Source organism: Microcaecilia unicolor, chromosome 10, assembly GCF_901765095.1.
Source record: "Microcaecilia unicolor chromosome 10, aMicUni1.1, whole genome shotgun sequence".
Taxonomy (NCBI): Eukaryota; Metazoa; Chordata; class Amphibia; order Gymnophiona; family Siphonopidae; genus Microcaecilia; species Microcaecilia unicolor.
In genome coordinates this window covers 28,116,933-28,140,877 of record NC_044040.1, presented here as the reverse complement: position 1 = coordinate 28,140,877, position 23,945 = coordinate 28,116,933, and the positions used below count along the sequence as shown (strand labels likewise).

The 23,945-nt window shown below is 42.6% G+C and overlaps 1 protein-coding gene across 1 annotated transcript in view; it reads left to right on the top strand.

The window, feature by feature from the left end:
* RSBN1L (round spermatid basic protein 1 like) overlaps window positions 1-19,497 on the top strand; it is a 73,890-nt gene extending 54,393 nt beyond the window's left edge. Inside the window, 5 exon segments of the mRNA XM_030216572.1 lie at window positions 84-221; window positions 629-771; window positions 6,316-6,483; window positions 15,826-15,934; window positions 17,283-19,497. Of these exon segments, the coding sequence (XP_030072432.1) occupies window positions 84-221; window positions 629-771; window positions 6,316-6,483; window positions 15,826-15,934; window positions 17,283-17,852 (1,128 nt within the window). The 3' untranslated portion in view covers window positions 17,853-19,497.
* The last annotated feature ends 4,448 nt before the right edge of the window (window positions 19,498-23,945 follow it).

Here is a 23,945-nt window from a genome sequence, read left to right as displayed (position 1 = left end):
TATTAGTGTTAAGCATACAGTTCAGGTTGTCTATAAATCTGCCTTAAATCTCAAGCATATTAAATGATGCATTCTGTGCACAGGTGAAAAGAACCTATTCCCATGGTACATACAGAGCTGGTGCAATGCGCAGAATCAGTTTGGTTGGCAGCAGTGGATGAAGAAGTAGGGATTACTTCCCAGAATTCCTGGACATGTTGGAGAATTCACCGTTTTTAAGAGTAAGAAAAGGAAAGCTTAAACAAATTACCTTAAGTGTATTTCACATATGCTATATTTTTTTTTTTACAAGTTAAAATCTTTTTAAATTGAGCGTTGATGGAAATGGGTACAATATTATATTGAGATCAATATTCAAAGCAATTTTCTGACCAACCTTTAGAGTTGGCTGAACAATCCTGATGTTTAAAAAAAAATTTTTGCCTCTACCTACCTACCCCACTGCTTACTGGCTACATTTTGTCTTGGCAAAATTTAACCGACTTGTTCATTAACTTTGTCTGATAATGGTCAACTAAATATCGGTTCTGTTTTTGTTGAATGGCCAGAGAACTAGGATATTGAATAGGTGAAAGTAATCAAGTTCTCTTTTTAAAGATCTGAATTCACCATGAATGTTTGTTGCTAGTGTACTTTGCCATGGGGAACCTTGTCTAGCCTGAAGCTGAAGAATCGGAAGGATAGTGATGACGGTCCAATTATGTGGGTACGTCCTGGAGAACAGATGATCCCTGTGGCCGACATGCCAAAGTCACCTTTTAAAAGGAAAAGGTAGGATTGGTTCACCCTTGCCATGAGTTACTTATTGTGGGAAGGAAGTTGCCGCCTAGTAGTTAGTGCAGTGGGCTGAGAACCTGGGGAACTGGACTCAATTCCTACTGCAGCTCCTTGTGACTCTGGGCAAATTACTTAACCTTCCATTGCCCCAGGCATGATACCTAGATTGTGAGCTCACTAGGGACAAAGAAAGTACTACTACTACCTAATTATAATAAATATATAGCACTTTGGTTGTACCACAGAAAGACGGTATATCAAATCCAATTACCCGTACCAAGGTAGGAAGTGCTTGGAATACTGAAAATGCTAATTTTTTTTCATAGAGATGAAATAAATGAGAACAGTCAAAAAGTATTGTCAGGGTTTTCAGTCACTACAATTTCACTGCTGTGGGAAGGGCCATAAAACCGTGTTGTTCTCACAGAATCCCTTATTCCCTATGGAATCACTGTGAGAGATTGAGGACTAGAGTATTGGTAATGGCAGCTGCCCTGTGTCCTTCTCATGTGGCACGATTCTGGCAGCAAACGGTCATCTAAAGTGTCTCCCTCTGCTTCTGGGCCAGACTGTTGCACTTTGAACTACATGGAAGAGCACGTAGGGCAGGGAAGGGGAGTGATGGAGCATTGCAATATTGATAAAACATCTAAACTCACTTTCTGTATACTGCACCCTGCAGATTTCAGTACCAGAGTGAAGTATAGCAGACCAATGAAAATAAAATGTTAAAACAGGAGCTGATATTTTGGTTGTAGTAACACTCCAGCCTAGAAGCAGAAGGGGAGGATGTGTCCTCAGGTGTTGTGACCAAGAGGTTGTGGAGGGGAAAGGGTGCAAGACAGTTTGCCCGAGATGAGGAAGCCCAAGGGGGGAGTCAGGTGAGTGGATCAGGGAACAAGAGAGTGAATGAATAAGGAGATAAGAGGGTTTAAAGGGAAGGGGTTTGGATTTAGCTCATCCCTTTTCCAGTTGTAGCTCAAGACAATTTAAATTCAGGGATAGTAGGTATTTCCCTGTTCCTGAAGGGCTTATAATTGAAGACTGTACCTGAGACAGTGGATGGTTAAATAATTTGCCCAAGATCACAAGGTACATCAGTAGGATTTGAATCTTGGCTTCCTGAGTTTTAAGCCTACTGCTCTAACCATTAGTGTATTGGAGGGGGGGTGATAGATTGCAGGTGAATGAGGGGATTGTAGGGGGTAGTAGTGTGCAAGTAACTTGTCCCTTCTGATCTTGGGTTTCCTCTGCTTCCTGTACTCCCGTGTTACCCAGGTCGATTCTGGAGTACCCCCTTGCCAGTCAGGCTTTCAAGATATCTATAACAAATATGAATGAAAGAGATTTGCATATAATAGAGGCAGTGTACGCAAATCAAGTTAATCCATATTCGTTGTGGATATGGCAAGGGGATACTCCAGGACTGATTTGGGGAAACACTGCTGTACTCCTTATCCTTTGCTATGTATCTACTCCCTCCACCCCAGAATTACATGTCTTCTAAGATTTACTATTCCATGGCGTCCCACAGATCAATCCAGATACTTGTGGGTTGTGTCCCTCTATTAGCAGGTGGAGATAGAGAGAACCTTGGAGGTTTGCTATATGTGGACCTGTGCAACCAGCTGAACCTCAGTATTCTCTATCTAGCAGGTGGAGGGACATCTCTGTACAGCTCTGGTTTGATCAGGCTACTGGTGTTCTTTGGGCATAGTTTAGCACAGACAGGGGTTGAGTGGCTGTTTGCAGCTTGTGGTGTACACCTGGTGGTGCCAGGTCCCTCCCAGTCTCCCCCTACCTTTCCTCCATCGCCCGGGGCTGTTGGCCTGATCAGGTGTTTCCTTTCTCTCCTGACTAAAAAAAAAAAAAAAAAAAATGTTAAGAGACTTTGTTTTTGTTTAATCATATGGAGGAACTAGACGTTCTGCCGAGTCAGTTTTGGGGCAGGCGTTTGTGGAGCATGTCAGTGCCTTCTGAGGCGGCTAAGCGCAGCTCCTGGTGTGGGGGAGCAGCATTGGGGAAGTGTGAGTCCTGCCGCCGTCAGCCCGCAGCGGGTGTTCAACGCGATGGGGGTTCCCCTCGGGCGTCGGGTGAGTCGGAAGCACAGGGGATAGTTTTGGCAGTTTCCTCAGGGCAGTTAGTGCAGTGCGCGTTGGCGGGCGCGACCCTCTCCACACGTGGCGGTTGATAGACAAGAGGCGTAGAGTGCATCTGTGGCACAGGCGCCGATGGAGGGAAATGATGTACAGGGAGTAGGGGAGTCCCTTACAGTTCCTTTTTCCACGGATTTTATTAATGCACAATGCCTTTCTTTTGAAGAAGTCAGGAGCTTCTCTTCACACTTTTTCGTCGCCTTCAGATCCTCAGATACTATCACCCCAAGATCACTCTCCCCGTCCGTACCTATCAGAAAAGATAGAAAACAGAGAGTAAGGTTAAATGGTCAGTATTCTCTATGGAGAATGGTAGTTAGTGGGGTTCCCCAGGGCTCTGTGCTGGGACCGCTGCTTTTTAACTTATTTATAAATTACCTAGAGATGGGAGTAACTAGTGAGGTAATTAAAGTTGCTGATGACACAAAGTTATTCAAAGTTGTTAAATGGCGGGAGGATTATGAAAAATTACAAGAGAACCTTACGAGACTGGGAGTCTGGGCGTCTAAATGGCAGATGATGTTTAATGTGAGTAAGTGCAAAGTGGTGCATGTGGGAAAGAGAAACACGAATTATAGCTACGTCATGCAAGGTTCCACGTTAGGAGTCACAGACCAAGGAAGGAATCTAGGTGTCGTCGTTGATGATAATGAGTGGAGTGGAACAGGTAGATGTGACGCGTCTGTTTACGCTTTCCAAAAATACTAGGACTAGGGGGCATGCGATGAAGCTACAATGTAGTAAATTTAAAACGAATCGGAGAAAATTTTTCTTTACTCAACGTGTAATTAAACTCTGGAATTCGTTGCCAGAGAATGTGGTAAAGGCGATTAGCTTAGCGGAATTTAAAAAAGGTTTGGACGGCTTTCTAAAGAAAAAGTCCATAGACCATTATTAAATGGACTTGGGGAAAATCCACTATTTCTGGGATAAGCAGTACAGAATGTTTTGTACTTTTTTGGGATCTTGCCAGGTATTTGTGACCTGGATTGGCTACTGTTGGAAACAGGATGCTGGGCTTAATGGGCCTTTGGTCTTTCCCAGTATAGCAATACTTACGTACTTATGTAACCTCACAAGTTTGCTATTTTCAATAGCATCTGCGGATGTTTGGGGTAACACAATATGGTGGCTACGCGGAGGAGATGGCTTTAACTTTTTGATGTCATGTCATCTCCTTGTCATAAAACTTCCTTGGTTCCACCTCTCCTGTGTCACTTCCTCTTTGGGCGAGACTGTGGGGCTTAAAGGGGTTCTGACTGAGGGAGTATTCTTAAGGGGACGGGGCAGCATCCTATAAACTCCCTCGCAGAGAGCAAGGATCAAGCAATAAATTTGTTAATTATATTCTTTGAAACTGAGCAAATCTTGGTATCAGCAGCTGGTTCAAAACTCAACCGGTTGGTGTTGACCACAGTGATAAGCTCATCAAGTCAAATCCCTTCAGTGCTTTTTTACCACAGCAGGGAAAAAGTGAAAAAAAAAGAAAAGAAATGATTCGTGTGGTAAGTTCAGTGGATGGCAGTAAGGACTCCCATGCTAACTTGGCAGTAACCCCCAGTGGTATTATTTTCCAGGAAAATCTGATTGCACTGGAAATGGCGTGCGCTGGGGGTGTCAGCAGCCACATTGGGCTGGCAGTAGTTCTGGTTTGCTGCATGGCAACCCTTTAGTAAAAAGGACCCTATGCCTTTTATTATGAAACAACAGTCATCAGAAGAGAGAGAAATATTATCAACAGGAGTTTTCCTGTCATGTGTCAAAAATCTGACGGTCTGTAAAAGCTCCTTTGAGAATTTCAGGCAGCAATAATCATTGAAAATATGCACATCCCACAGCATTATAAGTCTGTTTATATTCCATCAGTCTCACTATAAGAATCTTAATTGTCATTAGATCATGACTTTTGCCATACTCTTTCTTTGAGTGCCTTAAATCTGTTCTCAGTTTCCTTAGGAGCTCTTTCACAAAGATTCGCTAACGATGTAGACACCGATAATATTCTTAAGGGCATCTACACCTTTAGCACACGCTAAATTTTAGCGTGCGCTAAAAATGCTAGTGCACCTTTGAAAAGGGGCCCGTAATGCTATGTTAATCCGTGGAAAAAAAAGATAGGCTAGCTGATAACAGTGCTCTTTACAGGGGCCATCTGATCCAAAGTCTCTGTTAAGGATTTGTTCCATAGCATAACAGGCTCTTTCATGTTTAAATCCAGTTTAAACTAACTGGGGAACCCAGAGGTTCAGAAGCTTGGCTGTGTCCAGATATAGTCCTTTTTACTAAATGATGCAAAGATAGCAGGGACAGGCAAACCTGATCCTGTAGTGTAAACTGCCCCATCAAATGATCTGACCATGGCACAGAAAAAAGTACTGGTCATGATAAAATCCTTTGTTGCAGTTCCTTATTTTAAATTTAAAACATGGCCAGCTTTGTGAGCGTAGTCGGAAATAATTGGAGTTAACATTATCTGTATACCGAAACTTACTAGTGGAGATGTTTTATCTCCCTGCCCCAAGTGCTCTTCCATTGCAATAGGGCTAGGAAGGTAAAAGGAGCAAAATCAAGGGATACAATTGACTTTAGGTGATACAAAGGCTATAGAGTGAAGTTATAGTCCAAGAGACTTGTGGGAAAGTTTGTTAGCAGTGTCAAGTTATCCCCTCTCTCTTTTAGGATCTCTGAGGAGTTGCACTAGGTTCTGCTGCAAAAGACATGTAGTGCCTCTGAAGCAAGGCAGTGACACACACAATTCTCCTCTTGAACAGATTCTGCATGGAGTCACAAGAACATTTAATTTTTTTTTTTTTTCTTTATTATTGTTTATTGGCACAACAAAATATGGTACAAAATGCCAAAAGCACAAAACATTTCACTGAATAATAAGAACAGGATAGGGCCTATATATAAAAGGTGCCCTCACACAATTTTTCCATTTATCACTTATGCCCCTCTACCCCCCGCATAGACCCCCACAACCTATCCCCCCCTCTCCCCCCCCCTCCCCACCCCCCCCCCTAACAATTTAATAATCTACTTTTTGCCGTGGGAGTGAGCAAGTCCCAATATGGAGACCAGATCCTGCAAAAGTGGTCTCGCCGCTTAGAGGCAAGGTCACGGACCCTCTGCTTCTCCACTGAGCAACACTGCATCGTGGCGCATCGCCAATGCGCCATACAGGGGGCCTCCCTGGTGAGCGATTGCTGCAAGATAGTTCTTTTTCCCCATCAACACAGATCTCTTCAAAAAGTCTTCCATTCCCTCAGGCGTGGACCCTTGCATCACAAACACATCAAACATTTAATTTATTTTTAAGAAGAGTAGAATTACTATTATCACTTTGTATACAATTTTTTTGCCACCTTTGTTTTTACAACAGAACTACCAATGAAATAAAGAACTTGCAGTACCTACCTCGAGCCAGTGAGCCACGTGAAATGCTGTTTGAAGACAGGACACGAGCTCATGCAGACCATATAGGGCAAGGCTTTGAACGACAGACCACAGCTGCTGTGGGAGTGTTGAAGGCTGTGCATTGTGGACAGTGGTAAGTGGGTTGGTTTCTTTGTGACTTCATAATGTGGAACCCAAGCGTGGATTCAGAGGCAGGGAGGAAAGCAGTGAAGAGGGTTGCGGTCTTTTTTGAGTAGCTGTGTGACCTTGATGATTCTTTTAGCAAAGTCTCATGAACCACTTGATACTTGTAGAGGCAGAGTGACTTCCTTATTGCCTGTGTGTTTTTCATTATCTTGCCTTGTCGTATATGTCTGCCCACACTAGCTCCGCCTCCCAACCACCAGCTCTGCCACCCATTCTAGGCTAAGCTCCTGAGGATCCCTTTCTTCTGCACAGGATTCCTTTATGTTTATCCCACGCATGTTTGAATTCCGTTACCGTTTTCATCTCCACCACCTCCCGCGGGAGGGCATTCCAAGCATCCACCACCGTGAAAAAACGGTAACAGAATTCAAACATGCGTGGGATAAACATAAAGGAATCCTGTGCAGAAGAAAGGGATCCTCAGGAGCTTAGCCTAGAATGGGTGGCAGAGCTGGTGGTTGGGAGGCGGGACTAGTGCTGGGCAGACTTATACGGTCTGTGCCGGGGCTGGTGGTTGGGCAGCGGGGATAGTGCTGGGCAGACTTATACGGTCTGTGCCAGAGCTGGTGGTTGGGAGGCGGGGTTGGTGGTTGGGTGGCAGGGATAGTGCTGGGCAGATTTATACGGTCTGTGCCAGAGCCGGTGGTGGGTGGCAGGGATAGTGCTGGGCAGACTTATACGGTCTGTGCCGGGGCTGGTGGTTGGGCAGCGGGGATAGTGCTGGGCAGACTTATACGGTCTGTGCCAGACCGGTGGTGGGTGGCAGGGATAGTGCTGGGCAGACTTTTACGGTCTGTGCCAGAGCTGGTGGTTGGGAGGCGGGGTTGGTGGTTGGGAGGCGGGGATAGTGCTGGGCAGACTTATACGGTCTGTGCCAGAGCTAGTGGTTGGGAGGCGGGGTTGGTGGTTGGGAGGCGGGAATAGTGCTGGGCAGACTTATACGGTCTGTGCCAGAGCTGGTGGTTGGGAGGCGGGGTTGGTGGTTGGGAGGCGGGGATAGTGCTGGGCAGACTTATACGGTCTGTGCCAGAGCCAGTGGTGGGTGGCAGGGATAGTGCTGGGCAGACTTATACGGTCTGTGCCAGAGCCGGTGGTGGGTGGCAGGGATAGTGCTGGGCAGACTTATACGGTCTGTGCCAGAGCTAGTGGTTGGGAGGCGGGGTTGGTGGTTGGGAGGCGGGGATAGGGCTGGCCAGACTTATACGGTCTGTGCACTGAAGAGGACAGTACAAATAAAAAAAAAGTAGCACATATGAATTTATCTTCTTGGGCAGACTAGATGGACCGTGCAGGTCTTTTTCTGCCGTCATCTACTATGTTACTATGAGGCATATTTTCAAAGCACTTAGCCTCCCAAAGTTCCATAGAAACCTATGGAACTTAGCCTCCCAAAGTGCTTTGAAAATATGCCTCAAAGTTACCTTCATCAGGAGCTGTAACTGAGTGGGCTCCAAACAAAACTTTCAGAAGCCCAAGGGTTATAACATATATATATTTTTTTTTTTAATTTGTTTCTTTAGTTTGCTTTTTGCTCTTTCTGTCTTTCTGTCCTTCAGTCTCTTTCTTCCTCTGCAGCCTAGCAGCAGGGGCAGCTGCAGGCCATACATAGTGGGACCCAAGATGATGCGTCCATGATTGTCGTGTTTATTTCAACTTTGTAAAGGGTGGATGGGGCACACTTAACTTGGTACTGAACTTCCTGTTGGATTAAATATTACTTTGGGGGGAGGGGGGGGATGTTATATGTGTGTGTGTTAAATCTGTAGGTTGGCTATAGTTTAGCGGAAATGGTATACATATGAGATCTGATCTAATCTCTGTATAGGTATGTTTCTGGTTGTACCAAGAAAGGCGGTATATTAGGAATCTAATAATGCGTGTTCTATATTGAAAACTCAAAATAGTTTTCCTCATTTGTAAACAGGACTAGACAACAGTGTCTGGATATAATGTGGCCAAATGTCTGAATGTAAACAGTAGATCTATTGCAGCTACATTTTCCATGGTTTATAGACGTTTATAAACGGGGCAGTTTTCAAAAGCCATTTAATTGGGCAAATTTGCTGCCTGGAAACTACCCAGTCTTTCCTTTTGGTAAATTATGTGCAGAGATCTTTAACCTGTGAAAAATGAGGTGGGCTCTGAGGCAGGGTCAGGGCAGCAGCTTAATGATGAGAGCAGTGACTGAGAATCTATGAAGCCAGGATTAAAAGACACTTGATACTGCTTGGGCAAACCATCCTCCATTGCCTCAGATATAGACATTGCTTGTAAGCCCTCTAGGGACTTGGGAAATATGTACTTTACATGAATATAACTTGCCTTAATCTACTACTGGAAAGACATGAGCTAAATTCAAAATAAAATCCAAGAAAAGGAATTGTTGGGGTGGGGGGGAGGGAATGTGGGAAGCGAAGAGGGGGTGTGAGAAGCTAGGGAGAAGGGATGCTGAACTGAGGGAAAAAGTGATCTACTGTTTTATGACTAGGGTTTCTAAATTTGAGGTACTTTCATTTTGCCGATCCCAAGAAGAGTTGCAGGGAGAACTGATTTCTTTTAACTACAACCACAAGCACTGCTGTGTTGCCATATGTATTGTAAGCTTTGAGAAGTCAACACTGCCTGCAGCTCCCAGCTCTCCTTGGACTTCATGGATTGCTAAAGTAAAATCACTGAAAACCAGAAGACCTATTACTGTGCTCCTGAAGAAAAATCTGCAGCAATCAGTTTAGCATCTTGTATTACAGTTTATTGAGATTTTATATACTGCTCTCTCTGTAGATATTACAGAGTGGTTAACATAATAAAATCTTAAAGAAATCAAACACACACAAGTTACAGTTGACATACATTTTATAAAAGCTGAGTTAGTCCGCTCAAGATGCCATGTCTCTGGTGAGGGACTGATCTGCAAAGGCCTTCTGAAATAAGAGAGCCTTTTCAGCCTTCCTAAATCTGGGATAAGACAGTTCTAGGCGGACCAGAGAGAGGATACTAAACAATAGAAGGCACTGCTTCTAGTTGTCGCCAATCTCGCCATGTGAGGAGATGGAATCAGAAGTTGCTGATCGTTGAGAGAATGGAGGAGCCTAGGTGGTGCATAGGGGATAACAAAAGAAGCCAAGTAAGAAGGGGTGCCAGGATGTAGAGCTTTGAAAACTCAGAATAAGGACCTTAACTTCATGGTATACAATAAGTAGCTAGTGGTGGAGGACAAGAACATAAGACTAGCCATACTAGGTTAGACCAATAGTTCATCTAGCCCAGTATCTTGTTTCCAAAAGTGGCCAATCCAGGTCACAAGTACTTGGCGTTACTGCATCCTCCTGCAAAGAGTTCCAGAGCTTAACTATTCGAGTGAAGAAAGGAGGACGTGTTTACGTAATCATAACACGTAGTAGCTTTAGTTAAAGTTCATAAAGCTGTGTTCTGTATAGTTTGAAGCCGATGAATTGCGGAAGCAGCTTGTCATTTGTGAATCCTTCTCTAGAAAAGACTTATAAGTACATAAGTGTTGCCATACAGGGACAGACCAAAGGTCCATCGAGCCCAGCATCCTGTTTCCAACAGTGGCCAATCCAGATCACTTACTGTATGAAATTGTTGAATAAAGTAGAAGCAGGTTTTAGCCGTGGAGGCAAACTGTAATTTGAAACTAAGATCCTGGTCAAAAATTATCCCTAGGTACTTAAAAGAGGAAACCATCTTGATTGCTGAACCAATCAAAATGGGACCCAGTGGCGGTGCTTTCATACCTCCAGTAATCCAAATTGATACTGCTTTTTTTGCGTTGATCAGATGGTTATCGTGAAACCAGGCAGAAATCTTCTTTACGGTGTTAAGTGGGTTTAGATTAGGATGTAGGAGTCCACATGATAAACTGAGAATATCGTCTGCAAAAAAGAAAGCGTGCAGACCTGTTCCTGGATTAAGATTACTAACAGTGTTGTACGATAACTAAACGTAATTATTTACTCTAAGTAAAAGTGTGTGTGTGTGTGGGGGGGGGGGGGGGGGGGGGGGGGGGTTGTCACTTTTTACATTTATTTTCAGGCCTGGTTGTAATGCAAGTATTGGATCTCTCTTGGTTTCTGGCCTAGCCCTTGAAAGGCATTGCTTGAAGAACAAGGGTTCATTGTCTTCAGTCATTTTGATTCTGCTCAGGGCCCAAAGGCAGTCTGTGTCCCTGCTGTATATCTGGGTCTGGCGGGTTTTTGAGCACTGGTTAACTGAGCACAACATTTTCCCCGGTGAGCAGATATGCCAGCTATCTTGGAGATTTCGGAAGCCTGGAGCATGGCTTGGCTGTAAGCTCCCTAAAGGTGCCTCATGTTTCAGGGCTAGGTCCATGAGACTTCCCTAGCAGCACAGGCCAATATCGTGTGTCTTTGCGCAGAGTTAAACTCGCTCATTCTCTGCTGTGGTCCATCATGCTACAGTGGGACCTTAAATCTGGTCTTCAATGTCCTGATGGGGCCACAGTTCAAACCTTAGAAAATAGTCACACCGAATAATGTCACCCTAAAGGCAGTCTTTCTGAAAGCCATCGGTTCAGTTAGACAGGTTTCCGAGTTGCAGGCTCTGTCTTGTAAGGACTCTTTCAGTAGATGAGGTCTGTATCCACGCTGTAGCATCATTTTTGCTAAGAGTGGTCTCTGCCTTTCATGTAAATCAGGTGGTTTGTGTCTCAGCCTTTTCAGATCAGGGAGCTCAGCTAAGTTGCAGATGTGCGCAGGATTCTGTTACATTGTGTAGATGTCACCAACTCCATTCAGATATCAGAACAGCTTTCTGTGGTGTTTCAGGGGCTGTGCAAGGGACAGACAGACTCTAAATCTTATATAGCTGACTGGATTAAGGCTTCAAGTGAGTCAGCTTACAACCATCAGAAAGATATCTACTGAAACTGATCTAGGACTGAAATTAGCCACTTGGTTTTGACAAGAATCAAAGCAAAAAACGAAACTGGCCTCACTGCCCAAACAACCTCCATCCCTCCCAACCAAAAAGTGTCCCCTTCCAAACCCACCCATCAGCAGCAGTTCCCCTCAGGAATCCATCCGTCCAGTAGCATTCCCCGTGGGCAGGAGCAAATGAGGATAACTCTTGCCCCCACTAGCTGCCTACAACATGGTAGGCCTAGGAGGGGGCTGCTGCTGGAGGGGTGGGTTTGGTAGGGGGCTGGCACTGGGGGGGGGGGGGGCAAGAGAGGAACTCTTTTGGGGGAGGGGAGGAGGGAGAGATTGAGGACTGCACATAGTTTCGGTTCCAGCCAAAAATGCACAGGCATTTTGAGATGTAACTGGAACATGGATTTCAGGCTAGTTTTGATACTGAAACTGAAATTCAGTCAGCCTTTAATTTTGGAATTTGCCTACTTTTGATCCTGGGTTTTTGTATGTTATTAGTCAAGTAATCTGATTGATGTAAACCGCACTGAACCCTGGAAAAGGGGATTTTGGCGGTATATAAGACCTACATTGAATTGAATTGTATGCAATTTCTTTGCTTCTGGTTTGTTGAAATATGCTGCAGTGGTTCCCAGTGAGTCTAGTAAGTTTCCTGTTCTGCTTTTGGCAGTAGCATACTGAAGGGGTTCCAGGTTGCATTAACCCTTGTACTGGTGATGTCACTGGAAGAGTTCAGTATCTCTGTCTTCCTCTGCTGGTAGGGAGTCACAACCCATTAGTCTGTACTAACCTAGCAGGACTCAATTAAAGAAAATCAACGGGTGTGAATAAATCCTTTTGCATTCTCTTACATCCAGAAAGATGTGTGCTCATGTTTTCTTAAAATGGATCATTTCCCTAATTGGTTTTTTTTTTTCAGTAATGCTATATGGCAGTCCCTGCCCTTTTTGTTTGGAGTTGTAACTCCCTCTGTCCAAGTTATCCTGCCTTTTATGTTGTTTGAAATGACTACACATCCCTGTAGACTTGCACAGAATGGAGTGAATGTGCACAAATCTCTCTCATATTCTTTGTGGACATCCTGAGCACCTGACTGGCTGTGTCCCGAGGGTCTGTATATCTTAATACAGCTTTATATATCAACTAGCCGTTGAGCCCGTGTAAACGGGCTAGTTTTGGAATGGGGGGGGTTCCGAGGCCCCCCCCCAAGGTCGCCGCTGGTCCGGCCCCCCCCCCCCCCCCCCCCGGCCCGAGCACTGTCTGTTATTGAACTTACATCGCGCCACGCAGACGCAGCAGGCACATCAGCAAAGCTGCCATCGGGACGGCCTTCCTTCTCTGCCTGTGTCCCGCCCTCGTGTGACATAATGCGGCGAGGGCGGGGACACAGGCAGAGAAGGAAGCCCGTCCCGACGGCAGCTTTGCTGATGTGCCTGCTGCGTCTGCATGGTGCGATGTAAATTCAATAAGACAGTGCTCGGGCCGGGTGGAGCGGTGACGGCGACTCCAGGTGGGGGGAGCGGTAACAGTGACCTCGGGGAGGGTGGAGCGGTTGCGAGTACGTCTGCGGCATGCGCAGTAGAGACTTCCTGCTCTGTCCTGCCCCCCTCATCATGTATTGATGCAGGGGCGGGGCAGAGAGGGAAGTCTCTACTGCGCATTTGCGAGTGAGTACGGCACTCGTCTTTTATACCTTTGATTATGGTATGTGACTTATTCCATTTGTTGCACATCTGTGTAAGAAAATAAATTTTGCAAAAAAAAAGTTTTTGGCTGAAAAGATTTCACCAAAATTTGAGAGATGCTGAATTTTTGAACTTAACACCCACAGGCAGTATTACAACTGTAAAGGACCAAATCCAGCAACTGCAGCTGCTTCCTTAAATCAAGCAGTTGAGAGCTCTTAGGCCCTGGTCTTTTATGATGACTCATTAACAACTGTAGTGATCTTAGAATCCATCAGGATACAAACTAATCACAGTATTTCAGGATGACGTGGCACAGGATGGGACTTAACAAAAGAGAATGTTTCTAAACAGAGACATGAATTAGGCCACTGATTCTCCTTCCACCTGCTACCGTGTGTTACCCTTATGAAGGCAGCATCCTTCCACTAGATTCCTGTCAGGCTGTCATACCTACAAGACTCCTCCCTTCTCCCAAATTCTTGAAAACTCATAATTAATTTCTCAAGTGCCACCTTTCCTACAACCCTGCCACGTTGTACCATTTCAGCAAAAAAAAAAACTTCACTGGCTACTACTACTACTACTTAACATTTCTAAAGCAGAGCTTACAATCTAAAGGACAAATGTACAGTCAGTCAAATAGGGGCAGTCAAATTGGGCAGTCTAGATTTCCTGAATAGAGGTATAAAGGTTAGGTGCCAGTAAAATATAGGGCTAAATTTAAAATTCTCTGTCTGACCTTCAATGTCATTAAAGGTAATAGGCCAAATTACTTGAACAGGGTCCTTCCAAGGAGTATCCCTAACCACAACCCTCTCCAAAGCACATTATGCAGTGTAACACCTGCCAACAAGTCTTCTCCAGAGTAGTCACCGCACTCTGGAATGTGCTGCCTGAAAGGTTTCATTTAGAACTTTATGTTTAAACGATTTTTTTATTGACATTGCAGTAACACAAACATTGTCATACAGGTTCTGCATATAACGTCCATCCAACCTCAATCTAATTATACAACAATTGCTAACTAACATACAGCATTTGTGAATTTAATGCCAACATTTATTACCCCATCAAATGTACCTATCCTCCCCCCGAAAGGTTTCATTTAATGCAAGACTATTTCTACTTCAGGAAGAAAGGTGAAATCTTTGCTGCTCTTCTCAAAGCCTTTGATGGAAAGACCAACTAGCTAGTCACACATACACTTAAGGATTAACCACTACCTGCATGTATTGTAGCAGAACTTTTCATCCACTCCTATTCTGAGATCATTTTCAAAGATCTTTTCTGACTTCACATGCAATTTTTCCTTAACTTAGTCACCCTTATTTTCTGACCTTTGTCATTCTGTGTTGTCTATATGTTCCATTTCCGCTTACATCTTATGTTGTTTGTTGAGATGTTTTAATGTGTATTGTATTGACATTGTAAGTAGCATACTATACCATAATATGTACTGTTTGAATATTTTTACTGCTGTAATTGTATATTGCCTATGTCCGGCTTATTCTTTCTGTAAGCTGCCTTAGGTGAGTTCCTTCAAGAAGGTGATAAATCTAATACATGTGTTGGTTCACTGCAATGGGCTAAGTTAGTACTGCAGAAATGCTCATAAGTTTACTGTCACCCCATAATGTTTCAGGTCTACCAAGCATCCTTAGAGGAGATCTATTCCTGCTGTCAATCACTTGATAGCCTTTGGCTACAGAGGATCACGTTGGGGATTTTGTACACTTTTAGTTTGGCTTTCAGTTCTGTAGATGCTGTGTTCATTCACATAGTACAAAAGTGGGGTTCCAATGACTAGAACACAGCTTTTGAAAACTAGTCAAATGTGTTATTTAAGTCATAGATGATATCTTTACAGTAGACTAATTTCTGTAGTTTTGTGGTTGAATTATTGCTTAGGTAATGGCTGTAATCTCTGCATTTGAATGTGCAGAAGTGCTTCTAGATATTTCAGTGCCTCTCAAAATGCCAGAGGCTGATACCGGAGTTTTCTGGTCTTCTGTTGGTTTGGTGCCCTTTTTCTTGGACTATTTTAAAATATGGCCTCTAGTTCAGTTGTGGCTTTCTAGGGCTCTCCTTTTAAGTAGCACTGTCCTCCCCTGCTCATGAATTGTTGGAGTGCCTCTTGGCTGTGCTGGAGCACAGAAGGGAGCTTACCCCATGGTGACTTTGAGCAGGAAGTTTAAACTTGACTTCCTGATCCCATTGTCTTGTTGACAGGACTATGCAGAAGTACACAAACAGGCAAGAAATTGACACACTCGCTGTTTAGAAAAAAAAAATCACTGGATGCTCATGTTGAATATCTTAAATGCACATTTGTATCTCTTACAGCTGCAAAAGCACTAATCTTTGTATACTGCCTAGAATGTGCAGGTAGTGCGGTTTATAAACTTTATAAATAAATAAAATAAGTGCCTTAAAACGTGGTCATATCTGTATTATGCTCGTTTTTGCTTTCATGCTGCTTATTGATGATTTGGATTTGTGATTTGTCAGTCATTAATAGGTTATGTTACATTTCTGTTTATTGTTTTTATATGTACTGTGTTAACCCTGTTCCATGTATAATTTTTGGAAGGACAGATTAAATAATCTAATAGAATAACCCAAATAAGTTGGATTGCATGCTATGAAGGATCAGAGTTCTGGCATTATGTGTTTTGTTTTTTTTCCTTGTAGGCCAGACCAGCCGCGTATAACCAAAGATGTTGTTTGCTTTCATGCTGAAGATTTTTTGGAGGTAGTTCAGCGTCTGCAGTTAGATTTGCATGAACCGCCACTTTCGCAGGTAAGATGTGATTGTAGCACTAATAGGAAAGGGTTAGTTCCCTTATTTCAGAGGCGGTGTCTTTCTGACAGACTGAAGGGGCTAAAAATGTACTTTTCTCTGTAGGAAAAGGGACGTATGTGCTTGTTCCATTCTTTCTTTATTTCAGATACTATCCACATTTCCACATCCAATATGAGGCTCTTCCACGCATCCACCACCCTTTAAAGAAATATTTCTCAGATTATTCTTATCCTCTTTTACCTTCATCCTATGCACCCTTCCTTGTTTCAGGTCCACCTCTGTATAAGTATACCACCGAGGTTTTTAAATATCTCTGTCCTGTCTCCTCTTTGGAGCGTGCTTTGCCACTGAGACGCTTGGAAAGGACTTCAGGTGTATGTTAAAGGTCTCACAACAGTGATACACATTGAGTTATGCAGCAGATGAACACAGAGGGATTTTTAGTGTTAGAGGGAGGGAGAAAGCCACAGACAAGACCTGTGACAGCACAGTTAGCAGGTACAAATGGACAGAATTGGTGGACCAAGTGGCCTTTTTTGGTCTATATCTTCTAGTACATTATTTTTTTGCACTTCTGGATTCTTGTCATTTTATCTTCTCTTTTTCCCCTTTTACAGTTCATTTTTTCATATTTATTTTTCCCTTATACTCTTGCCTGCCATCTCACATTAAACTCTCTATCTTCACACTGTTCCTTTTCTCACTTTCATTACTCTTGTACCATTCTTAGCCAGGGTTTGTCTCTGCCTGACTGCTTGTACTTCCTGCAGTGCCATCTCCTGGCAAGAAGATTGCTTCTCTGAATCATGGCAGGTCTTGCCATGGCTTTGCATTTTCCACCAAACAAAGAACATTTCTTTAAAATTAGCTTTGAACTACTGACTGAAAAGATAACACAGATGGTAATAGTGCAAGTTAGTGTTTTCAAGATATAAATATTTTTTTCAGTGTAATCCTTCTCTTAAATGTTATCTTCTCACACAGATGGGTCTGTTTTAAATACCTACCGTGCATTTTCTAAACTTTGAAAGGTCAATTTCTGGTAAGGTGTAAATATTCAGTTGATATTAAATATTTTACTTGAATGTGTCATTCTGTAGCATTATACTGAAGGTGGCTTCTAGAGGAGCTGAGATTTACGTAGGAACTATTTTTAAGCTTTAAAAATAATAAATTTTGCTTGAATGTTTAGTGGCAATGGATTTCATATTACCACTAAACATATTAGTGTGCAGTGAATGGAAGGTACACTTTTATTGTTTTGCTTCATGAATAATTTAAGTATAGACAATCACTTTTTTTTTTCTTTTTCAGTTGATTTACCTATTTCTTATACTTCTTACAGTGTGTCCAGTGGGTTGATGATGCCAAACTTAATCAGCTGCGTAGAGAAGGCATTCGATATGCTAGAATTCAGCTCTACCACGATGATATTTATTTTATTCCGAGAAATGTTGTCCACCAGTTCAAGACAGTTTCTGCTGTGTGTAGTTTGGCTTGGCATATCCGTCTCAAGATGTACCACCCAGAAGTGACAACTTCTCGGAGTAACAGGGTGATCAGTACCTTGACTGATCAGACCTCCAATGACTCCATGTTTTCAGATATTCAACAATTGGTAAAACATGAACCACTTTCACCGTTTAGGACTGGGGAAGACCCCAGGAATGTGTTTCTTCCTAAAGCGACGGCACTGCTTAAAATGGAGTGTCAGACCATTAGATCAAAGCCTGATCACTTAGAAGAAAGAGCGTTCAAGACTGAGACAGACTCGAAATTTGAACTTGGTGGCAAAGAAGGCTCAGACAATAACTCTAATTCCTACCCCATAGATTTCACAAATCAAGAGGACACAAGGCAACCTAGATCGACCAGTCCCTGCCTGCATGCACACAAAGAGGACTCCTTGTGCTAAAATTTGTACATACAGTTTTTAAATTCCTGTTTGATTTTTTTTTTTAATTTCCCAGAGCAAGGACGTAACATAAAGATTCTTTAAAATAATCTGCGAGACAAGCGTGGGTCTTGTCTTTGAGTCTGTTACAGAAAACTAGTGTATGTAGCTTTGTAACATTCCTTAGTGCCTGTGCGTGACTGTGAAGATTAAAAGCACTTAGGGCCAGATGCACTGTAAACATTACAGGTTTAACAGAAAGAAGTCTTTGAAATAATTTTTTGAGTTGTAGGTTTTAGAATAGAGCTGACATTAACATATATTTTTTTTGTAAGATGAGCCAGAATTCTTTTTGACAATTCCAGGCTTTTCCATAGAGCTTATTTATACCAATTTTTTCATTTTAAATGTGTCAGCGCTATAGTGTAAATAGCTTTTTTAAAAAATCTTTTTAGTGTGATTTATACTGAAAACATGAGCCACTTAATAAAGGTTCATAATGATAAAATTGTTTTATTTTTTGGTCTGTATAAAGAGAAAAAAAAAAAAAAGGAAATAAGTGTTTCACCTTTTGAACCTCGATCATTAGCATTTGCTGGTGTACTTTGTTTTAGAAGAGTTTTTCAGACAGCAGGGCATTAACTCCGTTTTTCCCCAGTAGTGAGCCCTGTTTAGTGACTATTTCTGACAGTCACAAAGTGGGAAAACATGTTTGCTGAATAGAGCTCTTAAGTTCTGTAAATGATGGGCATGTTTTTCTTGCAAAGTTTGCACTGAAGGGTTGTCTATTCCCACATTTCATGACATCACCACAAAATGCCGCAGATGATTTTTTTAATAAGGTATTTCTTTTTGTAGTCACAGCAAACAATTAAGATGTCCTTTATCCTTTTGATTGAAATACATTCTTGAGAAATTGTATGAATTTATAACACTCCATATCAAGTCACTCCTGCTGTGAGTTGAAATAAATTGGAGAATTGAGCATTATCTGCATCTTTTTGCTGACAGAACGTGAACACGTGTCTAAACTGGACTCGGAAATGGATGGGAAACCTAGGAAATAAATATATGGAGTTAAGTAAAAGAATAAGGAATTAAACCCAGGCCGATTATAAAGTATTGCACTGCTTTAAGGTGTTTTAAGGTATGAACTTACTGATGTTTCAGGTTTGATGGAAGATTTTCTGGAAAAAATTCACCACTGAACAGTCAGCAGCATTTCATGGAATCCTAGGTGGTTTTTCATCAAGCTCTGACGTGTTCAGTGTGTACTTTTTTTTTTTTTTTTTGTTACTTTCATCTGTCACCACCTTCATACATAACCCTCAAGAAATAACATAAAACTCAGGTGGCATGTAGAAGTTGGTACGTGATGCACTGTTTCTTCCAATGATGTACAGCTTAGAATTTCTTTTAACAATCCTGGCATCAAGTTTGCATTTGTAAAAAAATGTACTAATTCAAATGAGGAAATAGGCATCAGAAGTGCATCTGAACTCTCATAGTTTCAGATTCTCAGCTATAAACCTGAACCCATGTGTCCTGCATAAAAGTATGTATGACTTTTTTTTTGTTTGTTTTTAATAATACATCTGAATTAGTATGCTGGGATCACATTGTATGTTGACTATCTGTGCCTGAAATTTTTTTGTCTTGGGTTAGGCCAGTACCCCTTGAGATGGGAACTAGCCTGAGTACCCCCACCCCCCCTTTCTGGGTGTTAATGTTTCCTCTGTACTTTTGAAAGTCTGAAGATTGTGGTGATGCTGATCAAATTTCTATTCTCCCCCCTCCCCCCCCCCATTTGCGGTGTGTTGTAACATTTTGCCACATGCTGCACCACACAAAGGTGGGCAACACTTCATTAGTCAGGGTTTTACCATTACATTACAGGGGTGGGCAGTCTTTGGGCCATATATGGCCCACCATTGACTTTTATGTGGCTAGTATATGCAAAAAATATCATTAACCAGAGTTCTGATGATTTATACATATTTTCTGGCTACTCTTAACAGTTTTTGTTTTTTATCATTTAGTTCAATTTTTACTTATATATTTATCATAGAAGGCCTATAGAGCTCTACATTTCTGGTTCTGACATTACATAATGTTGTAGCCCTCTAGGGGTCGTACTGACATTCATGCAGGCCCCTCTTTGTATAAAGGTTGCCCACCCCTGACATAAGGAGAGAGGCATTTGGCCTCAGCACATGAAGGCGCTGGTACATATTAGTCACTGTTCCCTCTAAGCTGATCAGGAGTCCTCCGCCTAGAGCCCTGCCCGGGGTGGGGGGGGGGGGGGGTACTGTTTCACGATCACATTTTCAATAGTGAGGGACAGGCAAGCTTTACAGAACTGCAGAGAACTTGTCTGTCCCTAGCATTTGAGAACAATATTGAAGCAGCACCACTCACTGGCAGCAATGCAGTGGTTCCCAAACCTGGTCCTGGAGGCACCCCAGCCAGTCACGCTTTTGGGATATCCACAATGAATATTCATGAGAGAGATAGAGGCAGTGCATGCAGATCTCTCTCATGAATATTCATGGTTTGTATCCCGAAAACCTGACTGGCTGAGGTGCCTCCAGGACCTGGTTTGGGAACCACTGGCTCTCAGGGAACAGTGATTAGAGGTTCATTTTAATTTATGTTGTAGGTAGAAGGTTGTTTCAGTACTATATATAGGGAGAGATTTGGGGGGTGTTCTTGTTTTTTTTGTTTTAAGTATCTTGTTTGGCATGTTTCAGACTGTATATCCACTGAGAGAGCACTACCAGCAAAAACTTCCTAACAGTTTGTTCCTGCGGTGACTTAGTGTTCAATTAAGTATTCGTATGGGAAATATAAACTTTCTTCAAGGCCTTATTTCTAAAAGTGGGAGTCTTAACCATCCTCCAAGATCTCCCCCATGCATAGGAGCCAACTTTTCAAAATGATTGGGGACGCTCCTAGACACAGTTCAAGGAGTTTGCTCAACATTGGGGGTGCTCAAGCACACAAAGTACCCACAGGAGCTGGCTGTATGTCCCCATGTTAATATTGCTACTTTATCATTTTTTTATATTACATTTGTACCCCGCGCTTTCCCACTCATGGCAGGCTCAATGCGGCTTACATGGGGCAATGGAGGGTTAAGTGACTTGCCCAGAGTCACAAGGAGCTGCCTGTGCCTGAAGTGGGAATTGAACTCAATTCCTCGGGACCAAAGTCCACCACCCTAACCACTAGGCCACTCCTCCACTGTTGCTACTATTTGAGATTCTACATGGAATGTTGCTATTCCACTAGCAACATTCCATGTAGAAGTCGGCCCTTGCAGATCACCAATGTGGTCGCGCAGGCTTCTGCTTCTGTGAGTCTGACATCCTGCACGTATGTGCAGGACGTCAGACTCACAGAAACAGAAGTCTGCGCAGCCTTCTACATGGAATGTTGCTAGTGGAATAGCAACATTCCATGTAGAATCTCCAATAGTATCTATTTTATTTTTGTTACATTTGTACCCTGCGCTTTCCCACTCATGGCAGGCTCAATGCGGCTTACATGGGGCAGTGGAGGGTTAAGTGACTTGCCCAGAGTCACAAGGAGAGCTGTCTACTACTACTACTTAACATTTCTAGAGCACTACTAGGGTTACGCAGCTCTGTACAAATTAACGAATAAGGACGGTCCCTGCTCAGAAGAGCTTACAATCTAAAGGACGAAATGTCAAGTTGGGGTAGATGAGATTTCCTAAGAAGAGATGTAGTGATTAGGTGTCGAAGGCGACATTGAAGAGGTGGGCTTTGAGCAATGATTTGAAGATGGGTAGGGAGGGGGCCCGGCGTATGGGAGTTTGTTCCAAGCATGGGGAGAGGCGAGACAGAAAGGGCGAAGCCTAGAGTTGGCGGTGGTGGAGAAGGGTACTGAAAGGAGGGATTTGTCTTGAGAGCCTGTGCCTGAAGTGGGAATCAAACTCAGTTCCTCAGTTCCCCAGGACCAAAGTCCACCACCCTAACCACTAGGCCACTCCTCCACTCATGTGTACTAATGAGTCCTGCAGAGGCTCTATGTGTCTAAAGAGGAGATGGTTCTCTGGGGCTGGTCTTGTCGATGCATTACTTTATTATTTTGCCCAGAAGCTGTGAGCTCCACTTCCAGCGTGAGGAACAGGAACTGAGCAGAGCCCAGGCTGTAGCACAGAAAGCTAACCATTGTCCTGGCCTGTACAATCTCTGGTTTGATTTTCAATAGCCACATTACATAATACAGAAGGCATTGCTAGAAAAAAAAAAAAAGTGTGCTGATACCTGCCTATTCTGCTTCTGTCCTACAACAACCCAAAAAAAGTGTTTGGCCATTTCAAGAGTAACATGCGTAAACGTTAATTGTTTCAGATTCCTTTTCAACTGGTATTTGTTATTAACAGAATTAGGGGTGAAAACTCCAACCAATGCTGAATCCAGAAGACATGTTATGGTCTGTTGAGACAATTTTTAAAATGGATTGCACAAAGAGATAAAATCGATATGCATATGATGTACAGTATATTGGCTTTAGCAATGGTGAGAACACATTGGAACTGATTGACAGTGGAGTGGGCATGTTACCTAGTAGAAAAAGCAGAGGGAAATGGGCCTTTTTCTGTTGTTGATTTTTTTTTTTTTGCAACTACATTCAAAGTGGTTTAATAGTATATACAGGTACTTATTTGTACCTGGGGCAATGGAGGGTTAAGTGACTTGCCCAGAATCGCACAGAGCTGCAGTGGAAATCAAACCCAGTTCCCTAGGATCAAAGTCCAATGCGCTAACCACTAGGCTACTCCTCCACTCTGTTCCAGACAACAGATCAAAGTCATTTCCTCTCAGTGCAGGAAGTTTCTTTTCTTTGTTTTCAGTAACACTTTTGCAAGTAAAACATTGATTTTTAAAGGTTACAAACAAAAGCTATAAGTCAGACCTAGTCATCAGATTAACTTTAATATATTTGGGGGATAATTTTATAGAGCTTTCTCTGCGTGTAAAACATATACATGTGGGAAATGGTTCTTATAAAATTGCACAGAGATACGCATATGTTAAAAGCAGATGCACTGTAAGATTGCACCTACTTTTGTGTGATTCATGTGTAGGTGTTTCCTGGAGCATAGTTTGGATGGAGCTAAAGCAAAGTTACAATGTATGCATGTGTTTTATAAAATACATACGCATATGTTTTATTTGTACACAGAGTGCTTGCACACATTTATACCTTCAGAATAGGTGTAAATTTGAGAGGGGTTGTATGCTACAGGGGGTCCATGGTGTCAGTCTGTAAAGCCAACAGAGGGGCCTATGTGCCTTTATAAAATAGGTATAAAGTAAGTGCATTTTGTGACATTTTACAGGCATGCTGTTGTGAAATTATCCCCCTCCCACCACACACACACCAGTAGCACTTGAGCACTATATTTGCTTCATTAAGACACTGCAGAAAAAAAAGCAGCTATAATACATGTTTGACCAGGACTTTGTATTAGTCCAGTAATAAGATATTAATTACTGTTTTTGTTGGGTGATTTTATATCACAACTGCGTTTCTATAACTGATGAACAGGATTTTATTTTCCTGATTCCCCGCAGCATGCCATGGATATTATTGCACAGTGAACACTTGGGTCAGGCTTGTCCAAGTTCAGTCCTTAAAAGCTGCAAGCAGACCGGGTTATCAGGAGATCCCTAACAAATATGCATGAAACAGATCTGCATATACAGTAATGTGTAGTGGGCATGCAAAGCATATTAAACCTGGCCTGTTTGCAGCCCTTGGACAGGCTTGGCTTAGGTAATACTGTGAAGAGAGAGCGTCATAAGTGATGTTATCTGATGAATGATTGCTTACAGTTGTGCTTTCTAGTTCCATCCTGGAAATTCTCCATTTAATATCTACATAAAAACTAAAGTTGCTTTAATTTTAAAGAATGTGTCAGGTATAAGCCGTGACCCAAATCTCCAGTAGCATTACATATTCATCTTTCTCTTTATGCGAAAGTGGGCAGTACGATTAAAAACTGCAAAAACTAGCAGTATAAATCTACCACTAGAAATGTCTTGTGTATACTTCACTTTACTAATCGTAGAATAGAGATCC